A 27,538-nucleotide genomic window follows, 5' to 3' on the forward strand; every position below is an offset into this window, starting at 1 on the left:
AACTCCCCCGTGCAGTGTATCGGAGGCGTGCCGCCCGGTGAGTGTAGGTAATGTCGCACGTGAGTCAGGACAGGTAAGTGTATACGCCCCTGTGGCGCCGGACAGAGTAGCCTCAAGCCCCCAACTCCCCAACTCTCCCCTACCCAACTCCCAAACATCATTAACCCCCCACATTCCCTTCTTCCCCAGTTCCCCCCCCCTACCCTTCAACCCACACCCCAACTTCCCCAGAACTTCTCGAAATAGTCCCAGACAGGCCCAAGCGGACCAATCCGTGGAATGTTACCTTAGTGGACGTCCAGCCACACGTGTCCAATCCGGCGCCCCCTCCCCCCACCCCAAGCCAGCAAGTGAAACAGTGCTATGGCGAACTCCCCCCGGAGCACATTCAAGCGGTCAATGCCACCTCCTCCACGCTTCCAAGCTCCTCAGAGGCCGTCCGGACAGCATCTTCCTGTTCAGCCCTAATAGTCGGAGATTCCGGTCTTCGTGACACTCCCGTCGTCCTCCTACGTGCCACACGTTGCCATCCCCCATTCGTCGTGCGTCGCCTCCTCGGCGTGTGGGATTCCTCCTCCGCCGCAGTGATGCCCAGGATGTCGCAAGTGTCCTGTAGGGATCTCAATTGGTGAGTCTCTCCTTGCCACTTGAAAATTATACGGAAGGGGTGACCCCAGGAGTAGGGCGTGTCATGCTGCCTGAGGAAGTCTGTCACAATCTTGAACGCCTTGCGCCTCTGAAGCGTGAGTGTGGACAAGTCCTGATACAGCGCCACAGGGTGATCGCGAAAGGTGAGTGAACGTGCTTTCCTTGCCTCCCCCATTATCCTCTCTTTCAATGGGAAGTCCGGGAGGAACGCTAGAATGTCCGGAGGGGGGCCATTAGCCCTTCTGACGGGCCCCACCCTGTGAGCTCTGTCAATTCTGATGGGGAAATCATCCCCTTCGCCCAGGACTGATCGAAAGAGTTCCTGTAGGTACGTAACGATGTCCGGGGCCTCCTCTGAGGATGGCACACCTCGGACCCGTATGTTGTTTCTGCGTGATCTATTCTCCAAATCCTCATTATGCAATTGGAGGTCCAAGTGCTGCTCCCGGAGAGTCAGCACTTCTTGCTGCAGAAAGGTGATCTCCTCATCTTGTCTGTGCGTAGAGTCCTCCGTCGTGGCCACCCTCTCACCCAGGCCGTCCACCTCCCTGCGGAGTTCTCTCACCTCTCCTGCTACTTCCTGCTTCAGGGCCTGGAAGTCCTCCCGCAATGTACCAAATAGGGATTCCAAAAAGGATCTGGTGACTGGGGGTTCCGCCACTGCACCAGACTGGGAGCCCCCAGCTGTTCCAGGTGAGGAGGAGGCCCTATCTCCTCTGTTCTGAGGCCTGCCGAGCATCTCCGGCAGCGTGCGATCGTTCCTTTTACCACCCTTTGGATTGGCCATGATGCAGGTCCCTCCGCCGACCCGTGCGCCTGTCGCTGTGTTGCACACCACCGGTCCACGCTCCACCAGAAGCCTGCCTCCAATCCGGGGCGGACGGTGGCTCGTGCCACTCCTAAAGGCCGTAGCCTACCAGGGTCGGGTGCTGTACCACAGTTCAAGACGGGGCGCCCCTTGTTCTAAATCTGCTCCCGGCGCCGCACCCCCGGGGGCGGGTCGCGGCGCGGAGGCCCCAATGCGGTGTCGAAGTCTGCGGAACCCGGGGCCAAGGCCTTCACCCCACCATCCAGGCTCCCAGCAGTGCTGCACTTCAACTCCCCTCACTCCTTCCTAGGCTGCACCCTAGTCTTGGCTTCCTCAGGCGGGGCCCGCCGCCTGCACCCTCGAGATGTCGGCGGTGGTGAGAGCCACGCCGGGGGGGGGGGGGGCCTGCCACACCCACGCCCGTAGCCCGGCACGGTCCGCTGTCGGCTTCCCTGGCGGTGCACACAGGAGCAAGCTGGCGCCGGGGGGCTGTGGGGGCTGCCGGCCCGCTACGCGCCTGTGGTCTCACGGCTACGATCAGCGCCCATCAGGGGTGCGACTCCGCAGTCTGCCGATCCTGGCCCTCCGCACTACTCGGAGAGGGCCGCCAAGCCGGGCACTCTCGTAGTTCTCACCCCCGCAGAGGCAGCACCCCGGGCGTGGAGAGCACTAGCCGGCAGCCAATGTGTCCGCTGCTTCAGGCGCTCTGTCCGGGTCGCTGCTAAGAGCACCAACCTGTTGACGGGAGTCGGCTGCCTCAATCCCGGTCTCCACTCAGGTCTGGGCGAAGAACCCCGGTCTCATCTTGCCGCCATCTTGGGCCGCTGGGGGAGGGGCGGAAGCTCCACAGGCACCTCGCAGCGCCGTGCAGGCACGGTCGGGCCCCCGGCCCAAGGCCCGCCGGCTCCGATCAGCTCCGGCCACTCTGTCTGGGCAGGTCTCCGCTTCTCCGCCGCTCCGCAGTCCTCTGCACAGCCGGGACGGAGGTGCCCCGCCAGCTCAGTTCGGCACCGGCCAGCCACTCGGCCCTCTGAACTCGGTGAGTTCGCGCTCTGCGGGGGTCAGCCGGCGGCAGTCAGGCAGCCCCCGACTCCCTCGCCCCTCCAGCGATACAGTGCCGCTCCGGGGGGGAGAATTCAGCTAGAAGTAGGGCTCGGGGCCTTGGACGGGGTCAGGAGCTCCGGCAGACACGTCCTTCTACTCCGCCATCTTGGCCACGCTCCCCCCCCCCCCCCACTTATTTTAAATCACTCTCCCACCCTATCACTAGCATACACGGTCTACACCCCGATCTGCAACTTCACAGAAAACAGGTTCACCATTTACCCAAGTCACTTGGAAATATGCCAATAATATGCTTTAAATGTTCATAAATTAAAATGTATATATACTTTCTCTTTCCCTCCCTTCTCTAGGCATTAGAGGCTTATAATGTTAAAGGCAAATATAAATGTCCTGATGATGGTCCCCATGACTAAGTAGTGGGACCGAAACGCCGTCGACTCATTGTACACCATATACAAATGCTTGATTTATATGTTATATGTAATGGTGTTTAACTGATATTTCTGTACACTCAATACTTTAAAGAAATCACTGCTTTTGCCTTGAAAAGCCCTGCTCCTTTCCTCTGTTTACCTTTTGTACTGATCTGACTGTGTTTGGGTACAGGCTTGTGCCCCACACTGGTGATTTGTTGAAGGTATTCCTGTGTATGAAATATTTCAATTGAGTAAAAAATTGAAGACCTCCGTCCGGCTGGACATGTCGCCCCAAATATAGAACGATTCAGTCTATATTCATTGCTTTGCATATAATTCTTTTGCATGGACCGTTGTTGTTTCACAAAATATGCTCCCCGAGGTCCGATGCTAATTCACTTGGAGCCCCTTGTTGTCCTTAACATACTATTGCAATGGTGCCATACGCGAGCGTGTGTGACGCACCATACCCCAACATTCATGGCGTGTGTGCGGCTCGTATCACTATTGCAATGGTGCCATACACGAGCGTATGTGAAGCACCGTACCCCAACATTCACGGCGTGTGTGCGGCTTGTATCCCTATTGCAATTGTGGTATACGCGAGCGTGTATGACGCACCGTACATGTACACTCTTGTTGTTGCGGTACGTTGTTCTCACCGTCTGCGCCGTCGTCGGTTTCTATGCACCAGTTTGTAGGCGTACAGGACTGGGATGGCACGGATGATGGGGTTCATGGCGTGTATGTCACGTACCGGGTTGCGGTTCGAGCCGGACTCTGTTTTTACGGCAGTTTTCGGGTCCCGTAGATAAAGGGTCGTACGGAGTGTCGCAGAGAGGAATCGTACTTGCTTTGCCGGAAACTGCTGCTTGTTTACATACGGACGTAGAGTACTGCGTGACCCGGATACAAATCGAATGTATTTTTGTGTTGTACGGTGTTTGTTACGACTCATACAGGGATCTGCTTTGGGTTTGGATCGTACTTGGTCGTACGTACGGGGAACTTGAAGGTGTACGATTCGTATGGGAAATGCACGCCGTAGAGCTATTCGGAGCGTATTTTCCCGAATCGGAATCGACCCCATAGTGTCTGACTGTTTATTATAGTTACTTGAAAAACCTTTAGAAAAATAAATAATCCAATCACTGTTTTTAATACTGTGATGTTATTCTCTGCCAGTCTGCCTGTTACTTTTCTGCCACACAGTCACTACATTCTTATGTTTGCCAACATGTGTGGGTAAAAGAAAACATACAATTGGCCTTGTGATTCTCCTAATCATCACATCAAATATATTTCAATGGCCCTAAGGAACCAGCAATGTACTGCTACTGTGCCACAAATAGATTAACATACTTTTACTTTGCACTGGTGCCTTTAAGTAGTTTATACATAGCTTGTTTATGTGCTTGTAACTTAGGACTAGAGATATCGTAGCACTTGGTTCTATAGTCTAGGCTTATACTTCTCTAACTATCATGACCATTATGGGGAACTCTGCCATGATGAGATGACCTAGGCTATATTGCGTCGAGGTTCTGAGCTATCTAGATAAAAAACAGTAGCAGTTAATTTATTTCTTACTAAGTAAAATTACACCCATACTAGCTGTCATACCTAAATATACATGCAGCAATAACAGGAGAGGCATCACAACTTCACAAGCGAGGTCTCACTTCCAGTTTCACCCACGTGAGATCCAACTGTAGGATTGTTCTGCATGATTGGTTAATGATTATTTATCCTAGGCAACTAAAAGGAAGTAGAAAGACTAAGTAAGTGGGTTATATATATTTATCAAAGATCTACAAATAATTGACACCATATGAGTAGTACATGATGATGATGCAATGAGAATGCTTGATTGTGCTAAAATAGAGAAAAATGGAATACTAGTCAGTTTTGGCTAATGTGGAGCTTGCAGTATTATTTGTGAAATCCACAAGTTATCAAAAATGGACACAAAGTCTGGATTCCACAAGCTTAGGTTAGACGTTTATGGTTAGTGATGATGATGCTGACGACTGATGTTCTTCATTCTATATCTAAAAACTATGGATCATTTTTAATGCGTGGGTTGGTAATGGGCTGGTGAGGGCGACTGCTTTGAAGTAAGTTGGGGTTGCTTTCACAACATCTGCCCCACCAAGTGTGTGATCCATTGAGGATGTCATTTTAAGCCACAGCTTGATAAATCACACAGCTCGGAGAAAGAGGGTTAGGGGTTTGATGAATGGGTGGGTAATAGGATTTGGGGAAAGGTCCGACAAAGACAAACACTACAACACAAGGCCAACATGCATCTTAAGTGTCGAAAGGCACTTAAACCTATTCTCTTTCCCAAGGACCCCTAATTATTGGTTCATCCTCAGTTTGCTTTTTGTTCTATTTTCTGTTAGCGCTGGGACGCTTTCGGGCAGCCATGCGCTTTATAAATTTAATTAAATTTCATTTCATCTGGGCAATAAGCAGCAGCACATCATTCGCCATCAATCTGTTGTCAGAAGGAAACAAAGGAATGTGTATGACAGAGTACAGATACATGCACTGCAAACACTCCACTTCTCTTAGTTAATATGATTGTTAAAAGATAAATTATACTGTATTGCAAAGTTGGGTATGTTCACTCTTTGAGGCCTCTCTGTACTGGTCCGGTTGGAAAGCAGGAGTGTTGTTGAGCTCCTCTAGCTTTCACCTTTCGTTCGTGAAGGAGACTAGAAGGCCTGCGTATTGTAAAAGAGAAACTGTATTTTAGAGTCGAGGAAAATTACAGAAGGAAGGTAATCTTCATGAGGAGTGTATCAAGATGAGAAGAAGAATCAGAGGCAAAGCAAAATAATTAAGAGGCGGGCACTCAGTTTCACTTTTGCCACAAGTCCAAAACACCCACACACACATAACTTCTTGCTGTGTATTCACGAGGTAGTCCTGCAGCTCCCAATCCCACCCCGAGTTCTTCTCTCATGATACTCCTCCAATCCTGAGTGACTCCAAGTAACCCTGAACCAGACCAGTCATCATCATCATGATGAATCGCGAGGACCGAGCAAGATAGAGGTGGAGTGTGGTGCACTGCTGTTGAAGAATAGGTAGAGAATGAAACAGAATGGCAGTATTTTGCATAGGTTTTTGTTTGATAACTAAATTGACTGTTCTTGTTTCTGAAGAACTAGAAAAAAGGGGGGGAACACCCCTGCTATTAATTAAATCTGGCTAAGTGTGAAAGGGCAGATCATCACCTACAGTCTGCCACCAAATGAATCATCAATTAACTTAAATCATCACTCACGCAATCAGTCACTCACCATTGCAATAGTTGAAGTTACCTCATTCAATCCAAGGCAAGCATGGGTAGGTCAGGTATTGGGTATTCAATCATCATTGAAGCAGGCAACACATTGGAGTTTTGGTATTAGCAGGCAGTCCGGTACATAATAAATTATTTTATGGGGCAGCCGTTCTAGTACTAAGTGATAAAAAAAGGGATAGGCATTAGGCAATAGGCATGCGAGAGAGGCAGGCATTGTCCCCAATGTCATGAAGGAATTGTGGAGTATTTTTCAGTGCACACTGGTCTAACTGCAATCCAGCAATATACATGTGACTCATAAAAAAAATGTGGGGCAGCATACATCTGACACAAAAATAATAGCTACTTTAAAAAAAATGGTTTTGCAAAGAAAAAACCAAGTTCAATGAGAAAATGTTCAAAGTTTTATTGTGCCACTGGCATACTTAGTCCGGCAAGTAGAGTTTGTCCTCCAACTCAGGTGGTTCGCCCATAAGTTGGTCAACTAACACATTTGATTCAATTTCGGACCAATCAACGTCTTCTCCTTCCTGTACTGTTGTTTCAGGAACGGTGTAATTATGTGGTCTAAAATGTTGGATCATTTTGATCATTGTCAATATCTCTACATTTTGAGTCGGGAGACTATTCCTTCTCACTGTGACAACCGCACCAGCTGCACTGAACACACATTCAGCAGACACACATGCGACAGGACAAGCCAGATATTTTATTGCCAGCCTGCTGAGTCGTTGCCGCTTCTTCCCATACCAATACATCAATGGATTTTGACCCACATAGAAATCTTTTGGGTCATCCTGACACTCCTGGAACATCCTGTGGCTGGCCATTGGTGCTGTCACTTGCTCTACCTGTTTAGCCATCGCCTCTGCACTGGACTTGAGCCCTGCCAATTGAATACAATACAATGCAGAGGTTGGGTCCGGTCCTTCTTTTGCTGTTGTTGCCGGTGTTCTGGTTGATGGTGTTGTTGGCTGCTGTGAGACAAGACTGCCCTCTCTGGAAGTTGAAGGCGGGGAGGGACTCAAAGTTCCAGCCATTCTTCTTCCAAGTCTCTGGCTTTCTCTACAATCCACTTTTTGTATTTTAAAACATCCCCTTTAGAAAAAGGGATAAAAGTGGGCACAATTTTTTTGTACCATGGATCAAGTAAGTTGGCACATATGTACTTTTAGGATTTGATAATGTCATGTTGCAGCCTTTTATTAGAAGCCAAGCGCAGGACTAAGCTCTCAACCAGGGCATGTGTTTCTGTGTTTTCATTCACACCTGCAGGGGCAAACCTTTCAGACTCCTTCTTTACCTGGTCTTGTAGGAGATGCAGCAATGGGATAGCTTGGCCCATCGTATTGTCCTCCTTGATAACATCCTGTGTGAAAACCTTAAAAGGGAGTAGCATCTGTGTCAGGCATTTGACTAGGTCCCATTTGTCCGTATGTTGCTGACTAGGTCTTCCTTTTTGAGGAACTCTTGCACCACAAGGTTGATGCAATGGGCCAAACACAGGACCCTGAAATAGAATCCATCTGTCATGGTCTGGACTATGCTACTGCCATTGTCCGTGACAACAAATCAAATTCTAAGACCTCTGGGTCCCAGCCATTCATACAACTTGCTATTAAATTCTTCCAAGATGTTTACAGCTGTATGTGACTTCTTCATGGCGAACATATCGCTTGCTTTACCCCTGCAAGAGAGATCCAGTGTGCAGTGATGCACATGTAATCAGTTGCCTGACAACTGGTCCACATCTGTCGTCAGGTGGATGGTGTAAACAACACTTTGCTGCAAAGCTTGTCCAACCAACTGCAGAACATCATGATGTAGAGCTGGAACAGCCACTCTGGCAAAATATGCCCTACTTGGTACCTTCCATTTTCGGCAGATGGCTGCCACAAATTCTAAAAATCCCACTCATTCCACAAATGAAAAAGGGAGGAGGTCCAGCGCTAACATTTTTGTCCAGCTTCCCATTTTACAAATGTGCCGTTGGGTGGTTTCGCTCGTAAGGCCCCTCCTGTCTAAACATGCCCGTAATAGTAGGGTGGATTTTCTTCTTTTCTTGGGGCACTGACACAGACAACTTTTGAAAAGTAGATGCTAGCGGTAGACTCAATATGTGTTGTGGTAGTTGGGCAGTCACTGTATGCCGTGGTGTCTCCATCATCTCACTCTGAGTCTTCTTGTACCATTTTGAAGTCGCTGAGGTGGGTGAGTCTGCTGGTGCACTGCTGGGGACAGGGCTGTTTCGCGTGAAGATGTCACCCTCTTCTTCCTCTTTATCACCTTCTGCCGCAATTGGACTTGTAGCTGATGTTCCCCGGCTCTCCCCACCACCACAACCACGTTGTGGAATTCTTTTAAGGTGCTCCTAGCACTTGATTGTGTGGTGTTTTTTCATATGGGTCGTCTGGCCTCCAATACCATATTGTGTACCAAGCTTACCTCAATGAACATTTGTGCAGCAAATGGTGCATACTGCAATGTGCTCTCCCTCTTTGCTAACTGTAAAAAAGTCCCAAACTGGGGAGGAGCACTTTTTTACAGGCCCATTGCCAATGCTTGAAGACAAACTAGAGGTAGGTGGCCATGACATCAATTGCCTCTCTGCTTCTCTTGAGGCAAGGGTTGGTGCAGGTCTCAGCTGGGGCTTTGCACATACGGGAGCTGGTGGCGGTACTACCTGTGCCACATCCCTTGGAGCTGGTTGAATAGCAATGTCAGATTCCTCTGTGTCACCTTCCACCATGACTACCTCGTGATTGTCATCCTCCTCTTCATCCCCTTCCATAAGTCTAAGTCTTTCTGGAACTTTTCTTTTCCCTTGCCGCTCCAGTTTTCTCCTGGTCTCTATTCGGATTCACTCCATGTCCCTATCATCATCATCAGAAGTGGTGCTGCTTGAAGACGATGGTGCTGCAGTACCCTTCCTTTTCCTTGCTGGAGATGTACGAGCCAGGGATTATAAAAGAGGAGAGAAGAAAAGGAAGCTCAACCTCCTGTTCAGCTTCAACATAAGAAAAATCCACTGCTGGCTGTGGCTGCTGTCCACTTTGATGTGTATCCTGAAAAGATTGTGTACTACTTTGTGAAAGGGACAAAACCCAATTCAACATAACTTCTCATCTGCATGATTGCACTGACTGCCTCACTACAAGACATTGTCTTGGGCTTAGGTTGGGGAGGTGGTGCTGTTGATGGAGGAGTGCTGCTCTAAGCTTGCTCGTTGGAGGCCAGTGCAGCAGGCACAACTTTCCTAAAACAGGTTGCTGTCAGCACACCAGTGGTGGAAATCTACTTCTTCTGCTCCCCACTAGCCACTTTCTTGACAGCACAATTCTTTGGGGCTATCTTGAAGCTGTCAGTTGGCAGTGGCACTTAGCTTCACAACAAGCTGAAGAGATGACCATGTTACGGTGATGGATTAAACCCAGATCTTTTGACTGGGTGTGAGTGTTTGATTGATTCAGATGCTCCGTCCATCACCACCCCCGTTTGTACCGCTTTTGGCCACTATAAGTGTGGCAGGGTATGCTCAGACGTGAGTCCCTTGCTCACTTTGCCACTGGATTCAAGCAAGCCGGGCTGAAGACGGCTGGAATGCCAGAAACCGGTCCTCGGAAGCTTGTTTCCGGTCCAGGGAAGGCATGGCTTGGCAGTTCGGGCTGGACTGTTCCCATGAGGCACAGGGTCAGACTGATTTGCATATAGCCATGTCTGAACTGGGGTGGCAGAGTGGGCTAAAGAACGGTGATGGATTAAGCCCAGATCTTTTGACTGGGTGTGAGTGTTTGATTGATTCAGATGCTCCGTCCATCACCACCCCTTTTGTACCACTTTTGGCCGCCATAAGTGTGGCAGGGTATGCTCAGACGTGAGTCCCTTGCTCACTGTGCCACTGGATTCAAGCAAGGCGGGCTGAAGACGGCTGGAATGCCAGAAACTGGTCCTCGGAAGCTTGTTTCCGGTCCAGGGAAGACATGGCTTGGCAGTTCGGGCTGGACTGTTCCCATGAGGCACAGGGTCAGACTGATTTGCATATAGCCATGTCTGAACTGGGGTGGCAGAGTGGGCTAAAGAACGGTGATGGATTAAACCCAGATCTTTTGACTGGGTGTGAGTGTTTGATTGATTCAGATGCTCCGTCCATCACCACCCCCTTTTGTACCGCATGTTACGTAGTCAGACACACGTCAAGTCGTGCAGAGGCCTTCTGTCTGGTAGCCCTGTGGGTGATGTCTCTACTCTTGTGAACCTAAAAGCAAAAAACGCAAGTAAAACATCAGTGAAACATGGCATTGTTGCAGTTCAAGTACTAGTACAAACAAACAATTTGATTTTGATTAAGTTATTATAAAGAATGTACAATAGTATACAGTGTTCATTCCTAAAACAGAAAATTACACCAACATAAACTTTCACGGTGACTGTACACTGAGGAAGGATTAGAAAGAGCAACAACAAAACAATACAGCTGTAACTGTTTGCTTTATGTGCAATGCATCACGTGGGATGTTGCACACAGGGAGGGCAGCTGACAAATACATTGACAATTGAATAATCCTTACATAATGATTGCTTTTGAACACCTTTGGAATATATGGGTTTGATGCTATAAAAATGGTTAAAAAAACAAAATCACAATTAAAAAATCTGGATTTTTTTAAAAAAATGTATAAAAATTTAAATCATTTGTATTTATATATTAAACTGCTATCTCATTGCTCAACCATCCATGCAAGCATATGAAAAAGAGCCACACTGGCTGGACACACAAAATGGCTGCCTGCCATTGCCACATGGTCATCAACAACAGCAACACAGACCAAAAAGGCATTAGGAGCAAAGAGAAGACATGGAGGTCTATGGCAAAAGCACACTGGCTACCTACACAAAATGGCCACCGACCAACCAGATGGTGAACAAGCAAGCAAGAGGCATGACCGCAACATAATGATAGAACACCACCAAATGCAAACCTGTGGCAAAAGCACACTGGATGCCTACGCAAAATGGCTTCCAGCCACATGGTCACACAACAATACCAGCAAGGGGGCATGGCCACAAACGAAGAAGAAATGCAGGCCTATGGGGCACACTGGCTGGCTGCTCAAAATGGCCTCCAACCACATGGTCACAGGAACAACCAGCAAGGGGACATAGCCACAAACAAGAAGAAATGCAGGACTATAGAGAATGCACACTGGCTGGCTACACAAAATGGCAGTTTCCCACCACACAACATAGCAACTTGTTCACTTTTACTAACAGCTTTCTCCAAGTTGTGCCCTGACTAAGAGAAGCTTGATGGCAAATACCTCTTCCCAACACATTAACAACTTGTTGCTCAACATTGCAAATTCTTCACTTTAATGTCAAATTGTAACAGTTTTCTCCAAGTTGTACCCTGACTAAGAGAAGCTAAATGACAAACAACTCTCTACAAAACGCAGGACATTCACAACCTGTTGCTGTCCAAGAGAGGAAAAGCATACACTCATCTTGTCACCTAAAATTCTGCAGGGCACTGAAATTTTGTGATTCTGCAGTGTTTCCGCATGATTATGAATTTGATGGATTTGCTCATAATCCATCTTCTGCTACATAATCTGCAGGTTGTAACAAAAATATTGATTTGTAGCTCAGATGGATGATATGCTGCACCACATATTGCCATGCAATAGAAAGCCCTTCAAAGGCTGACTGGTCACCTTTCAGTGTCTTACTGCTGTATTTGGGTGTTAAACTGGTGCTTATGAGGTGAATCATTTGCCCAGACAGTTTTAAAATATATACAAATGACAAAATGATGAAGTAATAATATCGAAAAATTTGCCGATTTACATCGCATAATTTGACTTTTGTAGATGCATAGTTTAGTCCACTCTGCCACATAATTTGGTCCTCCACTGCTGCATAATTTCAGTGGCCCTGCCTGAAAGTTATCAAGAGATAAACTAAGATTTGGAAGTGTTTTTGTCTCCCTGAAGCTCTTTAGATATGGAAGATACTTAGGTCAGGGCAGGCCTCGTAGGAACATCGGGCACATCTGTCTGTGCGTTATTACACTCATAATAAACATTCATATAGCACACAATAAAAACTGGATTTGTCTGAGTTTGTCATGTCTAGCACTCCTCAACAAAACCAATTATACTAACCACGGAATAATGAAGCTAAAATATGAGATTTCAAACACATTCTTGAAGGTTACTTGGAGATAACCAGTACAGGTACCTACTGGTAACACAAAGAGTTCCAAGAACAAAAGCAAGAACCCACTAAGGTCGCTTGTACAAAATACCAATCTGTGACCACTACAATACCTGCTAAGCCCAGCAGTAGGCACTTTAACCAGCTCCATTTTTATAATGATCCCAACCTATGACCAGAAACTGAACACACATGTCCGTGGAAAGTGCAATCACCATTAGTACCGTTACCAAAAACGTGCTGGATACAAATACATAGCTAATTAAAGGCTAAAGAACCATCAGACTACCTCAATCAAGAGCTCATGAGATACTCTGCAAGTAGATGTCCTGTGTGCAATCCAGCCCACTAAATTAGCTTTTCCATTGCTGTATGAATACATGTATACCAAAATTAAAAAACGCATATCTGAGGTGAAAATGGGTGTATTTTCAGAACTCATAAGCGGATGTCTGTCTAATATGGTTGACCTTCCGGATGAATTTAAAATTCAACAATTGCAACTATTCAGTTGGTTAACAATAAACATTTGTTATTTCAGCGCCAAGATACCGTATAGGGTAAATGTGCACTTTACAAATACATGTTACATTTAAAGCTGAGATTTGAATAATAATTTATGCAGCATTGAGGAGACGTATTATCGTGGTGCAGGCGCAGCAATGCCTGTTATAGTTTACCCAGGTAGAGGCATTCCAAATTAAGAAAGCCTTTTTCCAGATTACTGTTTGCAACTCGTCTAAATGCGCTCCTATGCTCATATATTAGCATAGGGTGGCCACTAACGTAATCTAGTCTGATGTGGTCACTATTACAACACTAATAATACTACAACCATTCCCGGCAAAACGAAGATGCTTCTAAGTAGAGTAATCACGAGAAACATGGCAGCAGCAGGCTGACTGCCGTAGTGCTCCGCTCTGACCCGCTATGAGTGCCACGGGTTTTCCTTCGTTTTTGACCGTTCCCTGTTCGCTAGCAAGACAATGCTAAAGAAGAAATGAATTGCAACTCCGGCTAAAAGACTAAAAATAACTTTCGTCCGTCACCTGAACTCGGTCGACGAGGCTTTTTCATCTCACGGCTCTGGCTCCGCCTCGATGTGTGTGGATCTTGGCGTGGAGGCGGAGAACTACGAGGCTGACAGCGGGGAACGCCCAGCGAGAGAGCAGCGGGCGCCAGAGCTGCTGCACTGGAGTCAGGCCGCCCTGGAGCTCCGGAGGACCAGACACATACGGAGTCTCCGTAGAGACTCCCACACGAGCCAAAGTAGCGAGAGTGCGCTAGCTTCTAGCGCTTGTGCTGGCTCAAGCGCAATCGCTAGTCTCTCAAAAACGGGGACAGACGCCAGACTGCCAGTAAGTGGACGGTTGGAAGAGGTCGAGGCTGACAGCATAACTGAGGTAAAGGGGAAGGAAGGTGGGTGTAAGACGAAAGTTTTTGAATCTTCCCCTTGGCATATGAAACCAGCTGAGAACAAAAAAGCAAGCCAAAGCCAGAGCAAGGGTTCAGCTAAAGGTCTGGGAAAGGCAAAGTGTCCCCGCAAAAGGATGGGCAAAGGTGGGGAGTTGTCTTCAGCAGAGAAATCTGTAAGGGAAACGTCAGAAACCTCAGCAGCTCTAGTGGGTTCCGGGTCTGGGGTGCCCTCCCAAGTCATCACTCAATTACCCTCTGATTTAAATTTGGAAAAAACATCATCGTATCTCTCGGTAGAGGTGAAGGCTAAGAGGGGAAGAAAGTGTAGCAAAGCGGCCAAACCTCCCCCAGCTTCAACCTCAAAGATTACTCCCTCGCTGCGCTCCTACTTTAAAGCGCTCCCGCAGGTACTAGAAATAGGTCAAGACCGTCTGTTGAGGGATAATAATTCTATTGAGCCAATTACTGAGTACAGTGAAATGGCATCACTGGAGCAAGACCTGGAGCCAGACCTCCCCAGCGAAACTATGGGTCAGTCTCTAGATGCAGACTCCGAAGCTCTACTGCACCTCTGTGCAGGGACAGGGGAAGGTCTACCAGCTCCAACCGTCCCAGACCTATTTAGCAGTCAAGAGGAAGCCCCAGGGTCAGTTCATGAAGTTGATATACCAGGGGCTATGTCAGCTCACGCCGTAGCCCTGACTCCCTGACCCTCCCAAGATGAAAACAGGGGCAAAGATCATCTAACAGCAACAGACTTGGGGAATACTGAGTACAGTGTGGAAACAAACGTGTTATCACCTCCGGAGTCTCTTTTGACCTCCAGTTCCGCTGTTGGCGGTGTTTATCTTAGTCCTGAGGAAAGCGGGGGCTTGGATCTTAGCTCTACTCCCATTTCTGTTGCCTCATTGCAGCAGATGTTTGCAACACTATCAGCCGAGATAAAGCGAGGCTTTGAGGAGTCTGCCTCCAATCAAAGAGAAATAAGAAGTTTTTGTGAGTCCCTGGACGAAAAGATTGTTGGCCTCTCGACAAGAACTCAAGCCTTAGAAGAGACTGTGGGGCAAATCTCTATGCGTGCAGAAAGCGTTCAGGAAGATATACTGAAATTTAAAAGAGAAGATCTGGCCTTATCAGAGAGAATGGAGGTTGTGGAGAACAACGCCAGACGATTCAATATCCGCATCTTAAATGTCCCGGAAGGTAGTGAAGGAACAGATATTAAGGGCTTCATAATCTTGCTGTGAAAAGAGTCTCTCAATCTGCAATATTCCAACGAAGATCTCGCAATGGATATACAGCGCATCCACAGGGATCCATTTAGGCGAAATCCGCAGAGAACCAAGCCGAGAAAAATCCTCGTGAACTTTCATACGTACACGCTGAAAGAACAAATCTTGAATCTTGCCTTAAAACAAAAATCTTTAGCAGGCAAGGGATTTAACTTTCAGGTACGCTCGGACCTGTCTAGATTCACCCTTGATAAACAGTGGGAGCTGGGCAGAAGAATGAAAGCTTTTCGAAGGTTGGGGGCTACGGTGCAGATGGGCTTCCCAGCATCCCTTAAAATAATGCATGACAACAAAATGCACAATATACGATTGGTTCAGGCTGCAGACGAGCTATTATTGTCTTTAGGTAATAGGAAGGAGAAAGGGCCAGCTGACTAGGGCAATAGGACGATCCATTCCAAAAAGATTAATAAGTCCTCTCCTTAGTATCTTCAAATTCAACAGGCTTAGGGCTAGGAGGCTATGGAAGAACTAACAAACAAATAACATAAAAACAAAAAAAATGTTAAAAAAAAAAAAAATGGTTAACCTCTAGCTTAAGTTTGGTAAGGAAATAAACCAAGGAACGATACCAAATGTTCTAGGATGCAACAACAAATCATGAGTAAAAAAAAAAAAAGGGGGGGAGAAAAGAGGGGCGAACAAGAACACAATAAAACTAATTTAGAGGCACTTATGGGGGGGCTTGGGAAGAGCAGGGGCACTTACTTCCGGAACATCCGGACAGTGAGTACAAGGGTTTCTCATGGGAGGGGGGGAGGCTTGGGGGGTCACTGGGGGGTGAAGGGACGGGATAAAAAGGGAAAAAAATATTTATTCTCGATCGAGCTCCAATCAAAGTATATTATGGAATTTATTTTTATTTGGCAGATAAACAGGGAATCATATAATCAGGCAGCATTTTCTACTAACATCTACTCCCAGAGCCATGAGTAAGCTTAAGATTTTCTCCTGGAATGTCAATGGTCTCCGTACCAAACCTCGAGCAAATAAAATTCTGCAGTACTTACGTGATGTTGACGCGGGAATCATTGTACTCCAGGAGACACACTTAATTGAGAGTGAAATGCTTGAGCTAGTCAAGAAGAATAGGTGGCTAGATACATCAGTCTCTACCTCTCAATTGCTGAACATAAGGGGCGTGTCCATCCTGTTCAAAAAACCTATGAACATGAAAATCGTATAGCAAAAGGCGGACACTGGTGGGAGATGGGCCATTGCAGTGGTCGAGATAGGAGGCACAGCCATTACATTAGTCGGCTATTATGGGCCGAATTGTGACGACCCTACGGCATTAGAATCTTTGTTTTTTCACCTCTTACAATTCCCAGAGCCAGTTATAATTACTGGTGACTTTAACATCGTGTTGAATCCTTCATTGGACAAGTCACCAACAAGTAGACAGCAGGCTCTTTCAAAATCCAGAAACCGCTTACTTGGGTGTATGAACCAATACGGCTACGTTGATATTTGGAGGGTTAGAGAAGGGCAGAGGCAAGGATTTTCGTTCAGAAATCTTAAATATCGACATCGGTCGAGGATAGATTTTATCCTAATCAGCCGGGCCCTGGTCGATTCGGTTAAGAGTGTAGACTACATCCCTTCGCACCTCTCCGACCACACTGCCATGAAGCTGGAACTCGAGTGGGGGGATAAGCCTCCTACTCTGACGTGGTCTTTTGATAGATCTCTTTTTACCTCTTTGGAGGATATAGAGTTTATACAATCAGAAGCACGAGAGTTTTTCATAACCAACACTGGTTCAGCACCACTTGGCATTGTCTGGGATGCCTTTAAGTGTACATTAAGAGGGATAATAAAGAATAGGACCGTATACAGAAGAAGGCATTATATGGAAGAGGTGTCCTCTATCGAAGCGAGTATGACAGCAGCCCAGATAGACATGGATAACTGTAGAGTTGACGATAGTCATGATTTATCCCTGAAACTCACAAAATTGGCAGAATTGAAAAATAAATTGTCATCTGTTCTAGACAAGCGTATTTTGCAGAGATGGGAGGCGAGCAAAAAATCTCACTTTCAATACGGGGAGGGGGCTGCAGGAACTGACGGCTTACCGTCTGAAATGTATAAACACTTGATATCAGAGGTGTCTCCCGTCCTGGCGACCTTGTTCAATCAGATATTGAGGGAAGGAGAGGCCCCTCCCGTCTCCTGGGATAACGCCTCAATAACACTCATCTTGAAGCCAGGAAAGCCCCCATCCGACTGTGGCTCGTATCGGCCAATATCAATTTTAAATGCTGATTATAAGATTCTTGTGACTATATTGGCCAAAAGGCTGGGTCAGGTAGCCCCGGATATATTGCATCCCAACCAAAAAGGTTTTGTAAAGGGGAGGCAGTTATATGAGCTCACTTACGATCTTGTGGGCGCTATAGATGTGGCTACGAAGGAAGCTTTGCCACTCTCGGTTCTCACGCTGGACGCTACCAAGGCCTTCGACAGGGTAAATTGGCTGTACCTGTCAGAGGCCTTGCAAAAATTCAACGTGTGGGACAAATTCCGTAGAGCAATAAACCTGCTATATAGAAGCCCTTCAGCCTCAATCTTGACCAATGGGGGCCTATACGAGCCATTCAGGGTAACGAGGGGTCCCCTGTCTCCCCTGTTATTCGACTTATATATAGAGCCATTCGCACAAAAATTAAGAGAAAACACACTAATTAAACCTTTTGTCTATTGCGATTGGGTCAAAAAAGTGGCACTTTACGCAGACGATATCATGATCTTTTCACCAGATATCAATACTGCGTTCCCAGTGGTCATAGACTTAGCCCTGGAATTTGGAAAGGTTTCAGGATATGAGGTGAATGCCTCCAAAACTGAGTCAATGTGATGGAATGTCAACTTAAATAGCCATAAAGAAACATCAAGAGCTAACTTGCGGTATCTGGGGATTAATTTAGTCAAAGACATAAATTTGATAGCCTCCTCAAACTTTGCTAAAGTAGCAGCGCAGTGCCGAAAATTGATGAGAACTTGGGCGCACCTCCCTCTTACCATCCTGGGGAAGGGTAATCTTGTAAAAATGTCTATTTTGCCAAAGGTTTCTTTTTTATTTAATTCAATTCCGCTGTTTTTTGACCCTAAATTAATTTCAAAGCTACAGAGTGAGATATCTTCATTCATTTGGAACAATAAGAATCGAAGAATTGCTTGGAAAAAGATAAGGCGTCGCAGGGAGAAGGGCGGGCTGGCGGGCCCAGATCTCCAGGCTTACGCATGGGCATTTGAGCTATCACATGCACGAATGCTTTTAAAAATTCCTACTGAGACTGGCGTGGGCCATATGTTTTCCACCTTGCTGAACTGTGAGGGAGTTGGACAGGGCAGTTTCTTGTTTAAATTCGGAGACCCTAAATTAAAAAAAAAAATAAAGCTGAAGGTGCTACAGGGGATGGCCAATACGTGGTATAAAGTGAGGCAGCTGATCAAACTAGGCTATCACTCAAGCAGAGCTCCTATATGGGATCTACCTGCCCCCCCGGCCTGGGCTGAAGATGCATTAGCACTACCTTTGAAAGAGGCCGGAATTGTATCCTGGGGCGACTTGTTTATGGATGGATCTCTACTTCCATGGAACTACTTGGTCAACAAAGCTGGTCCTAGACTCTCAAGATTTAAATATCTACAAATTTCAAGTTGGGCTCAGGGATCCCGTACACAGTCTTCGCGGTACAGCAGCTTACCCATAGGGGGAGGAAGTGAGTTAGAGGCGTGTCTAATGGATAAACCCCCTGTAAAGAAGGAGATCTCGCTTTGGTACAACATGATTTTAGAGGAAGTGGATGGCAAATTTTGTCTCCCAATGTTATTGTGGGCTGAGTCGTTGCCAGGACAAGATGTGGAAGAACTCTGGACAACTTCATGTAGGGTGTTGTGGGACTTGGTCAAACCAGCCTGGCTCCGAAGGAACCATTTATTTACAATACATAGGGCTTACTATTCCCCGCAGAGGCTGTCAAAATTTTCCCTGCTAGGCCCGGTCTCTTGCCCAAAATGTGGACTGCGGGCGGCGTCCGACATTCACATGTTCTTTGAATGTACGCAAATTACCTCCTTCTGGGATTCCATAAGTAGCAAACTGTCTTTGATACTGGACTCTCACATCTCCATAGATTTAGGCCTAGTCATCTTTGGTCTGAGCGGGAAGTCCCGCAGCGCAGCCTCCAACCTGGTGTTGTATTCCATACTGGCGGCGCGTAGGGAAATTTGCAGACATTGGAAAGACGCCTTGCCACCCACTTTCTATGAATGGCGTTCTTCAATCCTCCAGATCTCAAAACTCGATCTGGCAAGGGGAGGGAATCAGGGAAAGAGAGCCTTTTTGAACCTGCTGGAGTGTTCACGTTGAGCCTGGGGGGTTTTTTTTCTTCTTTTTTTTTCCCCAGGTCCAATGATTAATGCAGACATGGCTCACCTTCTGGTTCCGCGGCAGTACGCTGCGGTGCTTTTGGGGCCCTGGTACCTCGGGCATATTGACCAACAAAATAGCCCTTATGCCAGAGTTTCATGGCTTGCCAGCAGTTACTGTTGGGATTTGGTCGCCACCCTTCCTATGCTATCCCTGCCAGCTAACGCTGAGACAGTTCTGAGGCACAGCCTGATTTTCTGCTCTGTGGCAGTTTTTGTTTTGATAGATTGGAGCCATGAATGCAAATGAGGATAATAAAAAAATAAAATTAAAAAAAAACACTAATAATACTGGTAGCTCGGGCCAATATTCTTTTTACTTTAGTAGCTCGTATTACAGAAAAGGTTGGAGAGATCCCTGATCTACGCTATCTTAAAAAGCAGTCTTTTGTGTCCATCAAGTAACAAATAACAGCTCTCTTGCTACATTTTTCCTTGTTTCTAAGTAATTTGGGGGCAAAATTGTGCATAAATTATGCAGAAACTATCACTGAATCAACCTTCATAAACCCGCCATCTTTCTATACCAACTACCTTGTTACTAATTTACTGGTTTCCTCAGTAACCTTTTTTCCATTCCCAGCAATGGGTCAGTGTGTAGTTTGTATGTGAGTAATTGTTAGCAGTAAGGGTTGAAAACTGCAAACTACTCATGTTCTGCATCTCTTTGCAGGTGTCAACAATCTACGCTTTACAGATCACAAAAAAACTGCTTAACTATCATTTAAGTAGCAGAATTAAATACTTTTATGCAGTTATCTCTAAGCAAAAGTCACAAAAATTGTTTCAGAATATTATGCTTTTAGACACACATCTGACCCTGGCCATCGTGTCCCAACCTTCTCTACTCAGAATCAGTGGCGGCTCTTATTAGGCGGAGGTGCGCCGCCCCACTGCTGCGGTGCAGCAGTAAAAGAAGGACAAATAAGATGATAATAACGCAATGTTATTATCATATTATTCTTCCCTGCAGCTGCAGAATGAGAGCGGGCTGCTCTGCTGACAGAGCAGGGGAGGAGTGGTGGGCACACTAAAGAACGCATAATGTTTTGAACGGCCGTCTCGGGCTGGCCAAACAGTCATTCGCACTTTAGCATGTTCTCTATGCAGGCTGGTTTACAGCCTGCGTGGAGAACATGCCCAGGCCCCCAGTCCCCCAGTCCCCGTCTGAGTACCGAACGACGGCGCTGAGACCAATCTCAGCGTTGCATTGGAGCATTGTGATTGGGTTAGGGGAGCCAATCATTGGCTCAGGGGAGCCTGGTTGCTTCCTGTTCGGCAGAGGAGAGACAACATGGGACAGAGCAGCGAGGAAGTAAGTGAATTTTTCTTTATTTTGCAATTATACCTCCCTACTCCCTCACCACACCAGATCTGTGCTGGCCGCCACTGCTCAAATTAGTTCCCTAACATTGGCTATACACTTAGGACACTGTGAACACAACTCTGTGCTGGAAAAGAAGGGGAAGCCAGCCAGATCCCAGATCTGGCAACTAATACAGAGCCAGATCAGGACCGAAGCATGCTTGAGTGAAATGTGCTATTTGTCGGTGCAGTTTGCAAACACCAGAAAAGATTCTGCAGTGCACAAAACAAATGCCTTATTTGAACGTGTTTGACAAGTTCGTTTGTGTATAACTGTTTGCTAATTGTTTCGAATGGGTCTGGAGTGAACCACTGTTTCTTTGACATCCACTTAAAGGATCAATCACTCATGAAGCTTAACACCTTGATGCTAAAGCCAAAGAGGAAACAAAGACACTCGGCTTGTCATATCACAAGTCCTTTAGATAAAATACCAGAATTAGGAGGAAGAGGCGTTTGACTTTATTAAGCTGTGTGTGCAAGACATAAGCATGCACCATCAGGATGCCAGATGTAGCTGTCTATATGAGGAATTACACCAATAGCCAATTATAATGCACTTACTGCACAAAGTTTTCTGCAACAAAAGAAGTCCACAAAAGAATTTACAAGAAATACAAATCATCGACCTGCATGTTACACACTGTACTTCGCAGCATGAGCATTAACCTTCAATGGTATTTTATGTTGAGTCAAGTTTGTTAGTATAGTGGACACAGATCTCTTTGACAACTGCATTAACCACCAGAGATATTTACAGCTATGGTACCCTGGAACCTACTTGGTACACAGAGATCTGTGCTGCAAGTGTCTACAGACTGTAAGATTTAAAATAAATGCAATTTGTTTATGAGAAATATAAATAGAAAAGCTTTACGGTAACATTTGTTGTAAATTTCTTTGCAGGAATTTTTTTTAACCCTCCTGTGCTCATGACGAGGTCAGCTCGTCATGACCGCGCCCGTTAAATGGAACGCTTGCATGCTGGGCTGATTCCCCTGCTGTGCTGAGCGTTCCATTGGAATGAGCGTGGTCAAGACGAGCTCAGCTCGGTCATGAGCACCGGAACGCCGTAGCTCATGACGAGCTGACCTCGTCATGAGCACCGGGGCGCTGTGCGCGCCCTCCCCGCCCCCAGCACAGCGGGGGGAAACAGCCCTGCAGAGATGGGGTTAATATGTATAGATTGACTGTCAACAACGTCTCTTCCTGTTGCCAGCCCTTGATCCTAGAGTACATTATTTCCATTTCCTCTACACATTACTCACAACATGCACATTTCCATTTTCCTAAAGCAATGGGAAGAAGCTACGTGCCCACTAACAGAGTGCTAACAAGGCACTGAGATGCTTAAAAAGTAAGCGGTTTAGTTCAGAGTCAAATACTGTATTCTTCTGAGAAAGTACTATATTACTACTACAAAGGAAGGTAGACATTTGAGTAGTTGCTTTATTTTCCCCATGGACGTTCACTGAGGCAAAGACGATTTTAAGCAGAGAATGAACTCCTAAAATGAAAGATTTTTGCAAAAAGAAACTCGGGAGTCTCCCATGAGTTGTCTCGGTTGGCATGTATGAACTCTTAGAGCATACTTGCCAACATTTTGAAAGAGGGAGCTAGGGGGTAGGGATGGGGGGGTGGGGGTGTATTTTCCCCACTGACTAACATTGCAACAGAGGCACATTTAGGTTGGGCTACAATAAAGCAAAAATAAAGCAAAGTTCGGCTTTAGAAAAACCAGGAGATTACCATCGGAATCTGGTCTGTTGACATGTATGCCAGAACTAAACCAGACCCTTGTCTCGGCTCTTCCCTTAAACGTATACACAACTCATACATGCTAACATTTTGAACATGGTAAGAGGGAGATAAAAACAAAGGGAAAATTATTATATCCATTGACGAACAGTAGAAATGTTAAAAATGTATAACCTCCAACTGAATGGAAAAACCGATAGCAGTCAGTTGAGAAGAAGCGCGTGCACACCGAGAGAAGCATACGTCGACCAACAGAAACTCAAAGTACGTTGTGTAGATGTTGAAACCAACGTGATAAAGGATGGCTAAAAAACATATAAATAAATAACATGATTTCCTAAAACAGCTGCACGACTCTCCCAGTAGCACCCGCGCGCGTCCCGTTGCGAAAGAATATCAATGTGCAGACGTCCAGCACAGACTCGAATAGAAGGCAGCTTTCGCGTGGCACCTTGGGAAATATAGTTCTTTTTGGCACCTGTTACGCTTGGTCCGGACGTCGATCATGTGACACAAAGACTACAACTCCCAGTATGCTTTGGAGACTCATATATACTAGACTACTCATTGTAAACATTAATTTATTGCTGGACAGCCATCTTGGCTCAGTGGCGGCCATGCTGGGGGTAAGTAAATTCTCGTCTCCTCTTTGGAGCAAGAGGTATCGCTGGTGTATCCTCATCCAACATGGCCACAACCACGCCTATTTTCCAGTTCGCGGTCTAGTCGTGTAAGATGTCTGTAGCTGTGCGACTGCTGCCCATGGCTTCTGCCAGCCTGGTGTAGACAGAGGCAGAGGAGAGACACTGGCACCTGAAGCCCCACAGCAGCACCCAGAGGAGCAGACATGGGCTCCAGGATAAAGTAAGTGCCCGGGGTTCTATTCCCATTGCTTGGCATGTAAAAGCATGGCACCTTCAGTGATCTGGGCTACAGCAGGCCTCTGTCTCCTGGCTTGTACTTGTTGCAGAGAGGGCACTTGTCAAACCCTCGTTACACTGTAGCATTTGCGCTCTCCCATGTCTGGCTGCTCCTACGGTTTGTTATTATTCATTCTGCATTGAACTCAGAAACAAAACATCCAGTGCTTCACACCCACGAGCCCTGTTCTCTGCTTCCTCTAGCGTTGTTTATATATCTATAAGGTCTATTTTTCTAATACCATGTAATGTAATTTTGTGCGCTGGTATGATTTGATTGCTAGCATGTTTTTTCTGCCCTCTTTTTTTCTTTGTAATGTTTTTTTACTTGTACAGACCAGACCTGCATTGCCTTACACACAAACTGTAATGATAATCATAATAAAGATTATATTGTACACTTAGCAACATGGGTTGTCTCATGAAACCGGTATAAGGGACATTATATAACCATATATGCATAACAGAGCAGTCTATACAGTTTCAGCTAAGTTCATTGTTGTTACAAAATTAAGGTATAAGATTTTTTAAAGGTAGATGGTCCTCAATAATAAGCACAGTTCTAAGGAGTAGGGTTCACTCGTACCTCTGCTATCCAAAGGAATGCTGCCCTTTGTTTGGAAGTTTGTTCTGCAGGCATCCATGGAGCTAGATAAATCGGAGATTTGTACACACTTAAAATCAAAATAAACAAAATGTGCCTCATGTTTCTACTCCTTAAACATTGATAAACGTACAGTGCAGATTTTACTGAGTGCAATCCTCCAAGTACCTTTAGATAGTCCTGACTTCTTAGCCAATAGCACTTTACATGTTTGTCTTTTAAGTCTATAAGTACAACATTAAAAGCAAATGTACACTTTCCAGAGTGAAATGTGATGTGCCTTAATGGTTTGGGAAGATGTAAAAGTACGAGTCCAGTAGGGTTTTCCAGATGGTGCATTTGGTGGGTTTGGTGACAAAGCCACTAGGAATTGCATGATAATCGCTGGGAGTTGTTGAATTAGGTATATCTTGATTTTGAGTTCACAAGCTTGGGTAAGGATCAGTGAGAGAGTGGGAAGTGAAAAGCCAGGCAGTGGGGGAGTTCTACCATCGGGCTGAATGGTCCAGAGATGAAGGGCAGAGGGCACATTTTGTTCTGCAAAGGTGTTTCATACTGGTGTTTCTCAAGTAGCACTTGGTGTGACTGTGCATCCAGCAGTCATTAAGTGACTAGTGCAAGTGAGCGGAAGCAGCCACTCATGTAGCTTCATGACGTAACAAGGTAGCTGATGCACACCATTTGGTTGAATGGGTGTGTCGCAAGCTGCAGTCACCCATAGCTTCGAGAGAAGGGCACAGATGGAGTCGTCCTGTTCTTTGATGGAACTGCTCGTAGGGCTGTTTGAGAACAGAGATAGCTCTGTGTTTTACCCTCTGGGATTTGCAACCAGTGAGATCGCCTCGGGACAGAGTTAGACACTAGATGTGTGCTCATTCCTACTGGCTTCTGGCATGGGTCTGTGGGTTCCGACTGGAACGTACCAATACAATACCATGTCTATGGTAAAAGGCTGCACTACAGACCTTCTATACAGTGAGGAGAGTGAGGGGGTCTCTAGTGTACCGGTTGATATAGACAGCTTAACTGTGGTCCATTAATTGTAATGGAGACGGTAGAGCACTCTGTTGGGTCAGGGGTGTTGGAAGAAACTGGGAGCAGATCCAGGCTTGGGTACTGGGGGGCTACATCTTTGTTCATTTCTAATGGAAGAGAATGTCTGAGGAAATGCCTTTTCCCTTAGGCAGTTGGCTAGGACTCACAGTCACTGACAGCTTTTTTGTGGCTCACGTGAGGGAATGGAGAACTTTGATGCTTAGCGTGTGAAGAAACCTGTTCAAGAAAGTGTATGCAGGTTTAAGCAGTAGCGTACCTGGGAGCAAAGCCAACTAACTAGGACAGGCATGTATTTGTGGAACCAGTCCTGTAACAAAGACAGACTGGAGGTTTTTCCAAGTATAATTCAGAGGAAAGTAGGTTTGATAACTAGGTCACGCATGAGTTTTTCAGGGAGGTAAGATCCCGGTTGAAGACAGACGGGAGAAAGGCAGGTCAGGCAGACATTTGCGGGATCAGTCAGTAGCATATTCCAAATACTGGACCGGCCCAAGGCAGCCAAAGAGAACCCTTCCAGAAGTGCAAGAGAGATTTGTACAGATCCAAAAGTCATCATCAAAATCCTGCACTTGGAACTTTCCTCTGAAGCACATTTTGATGGCTACATGCCGAGAGAGAGACTGCTTGTTTCTCACCCATTGGTGATATCAGAAAATAAAATTGGGGAATGTTAATCAAGGTGGGAACAACCTTGTTGAGTTACAAATTACCCCAAACGTGAGCATATCTCACAGGCAGTGAACACTCCAATTGCTTTATTATGAATTGTGCTATGTAAATCGGACATTAATCAACTGGGAATGTTGCTTGGCTACCTCAAGACAGTCGTCACACCAGATTTCTATGCGTTTACTAATATACGGACTCTCTAAGAATCACTTGGCTAGTGAGACGGGGACTAGCCCATATCTGACAAAAGGGCTCTTCTTGTTGTGATCCCTCTATTTGGGGTCTCTGCTATGTTTGTGATATACAGAGTTAAGGTGTTTCTATCCTCTCTGGATATTCTTCCTCACAAATACATAGCTGTGGCCTTGGTTGACAGCCTCCGCCCTCCTCCCATTGTAGTTTTGTTTGTCAGTCTTTCTATTCCCATTACAGGATTTAATGCAATTTTCTTTATCCAAATGGCCCTCTTCCATTTTTAAGCAGCTTGTGGTTTTCATGTTGTTCAGGTGCTGATCAGAAGGGAAGAGTTTATCCCCCCTTCATTTTCCAGCAGGAGATTGTGTGATCTTATGGAACTATAAGCATGCTCTTATTTTATTCTGCACTTCTTGTTCGCTTACAGGCACTAAAACATAAGGTAAAGGCGGGATGTGAACTGGCTCAGTTCATCCAATAATTTCTATAGCTAAGGACCCTGTTCTGAGTTTATATTGCGTGTCCTTTTCAAATATCCATTCTTTACTTTTCTACATGCATGTTGTAGAACACAGGTTTTGCACTCTGAATTATCACTCTTATTTGCCACACTACAAATTGGGCATGAATATTCATACAATTCTGATTTACAGATTGGGTAGTTAAACAATTCAGTAAATTCTCTTTTTCACTAATTGATTTGTCTCAGAGATTTTTTTCATAAATTAGTTTGCACTTTAAAAAATTGTAGTTTACAGATGTCCTTGGAGAAATCTTTTGGTCAGATAGGGTCTGTTTCTCGTATGTGATGAAATGGAAGAGATTATATTTACTGTTAAAAAAAATAATAATCCTTTCAGTGCATGGATTGGAAGGGACTTGTATTAAATGAAATAAACATAATACTGGACTTTATCTTTACCCTTTTGAAATCATGCGTGTGTGACTTATGTAGAGCAAAGCTGGGCACACAGCATTGGTGTAAAGCATATGACTGGGTCTTAACATTGGGTAGTGCATAAGAAGAGACTGATAGGGCACGGTATTTAGAAAGAAGTGTGAAAGCACGAAGAGGAGAGGGAGTCAGGGAGTGGTACCAATATGAGACTTGCAGGGAGTGTTGGGGCAGCAAGGTTAGAGAAATCAAAGCTAAAATCAAGATTTCCTTTATGACGATGAAGGGATGACCTTGTCTTCACATGAATAGGACATTAGAGACTAAATATATTTTATTAAATCTTCACTTGAGAGATGGGTTAAACATGGTCCACACGTATATACTCTTTGGTGATGTAGTTATGGCGATGCCAGATGTGAGTGTATTGTTGATTTATTGTCAGATTTAGTCAATCTTGTCTTT

At 45.8% G+C, this 27,538-nt stretch overlaps 1 protein-coding gene across 5 annotated transcripts in view; it reads left to right on the plus strand.

Annotated features, from left to right (window-relative positions):
- The first annotated feature begins 23,415 nt into the window (after positions 1 to 23,415).
- The window catches only part of DENND1A (DENN domain containing 1A), a 1,341,914-nt gene continuing 1,337,791 nt past the window's right edge, over positions 23,416 to 27,538 (plus strand). For all 5 annotated transcript variants that reach the window (XM_078641835.1, XM_078641836.1, XM_078641838.1 and 2 more), the window contains exon 1: positions 23,416 to 23,598. In XM_078641835.1, coding sequence (XP_078497961.1) covers positions 23,582 to 23,598 — 17 coding nt within the window. In that variant the 5' untranslated portion in view covers positions 23,416 to 23,581. The remainder of the gene's footprint in view (positions 23,599 to 27,538) is intronic.

This window comes from Lissotriton helveticus, chromosome 5_1 (genome assembly GCF_964261635.1).
Source record: "Lissotriton helveticus chromosome 5_1, aLisHel1.1, whole genome shotgun sequence".
Taxonomy (NCBI): Eukaryota; Metazoa; Chordata; class Amphibia; order Caudata; family Salamandridae; genus Lissotriton; species Lissotriton helveticus.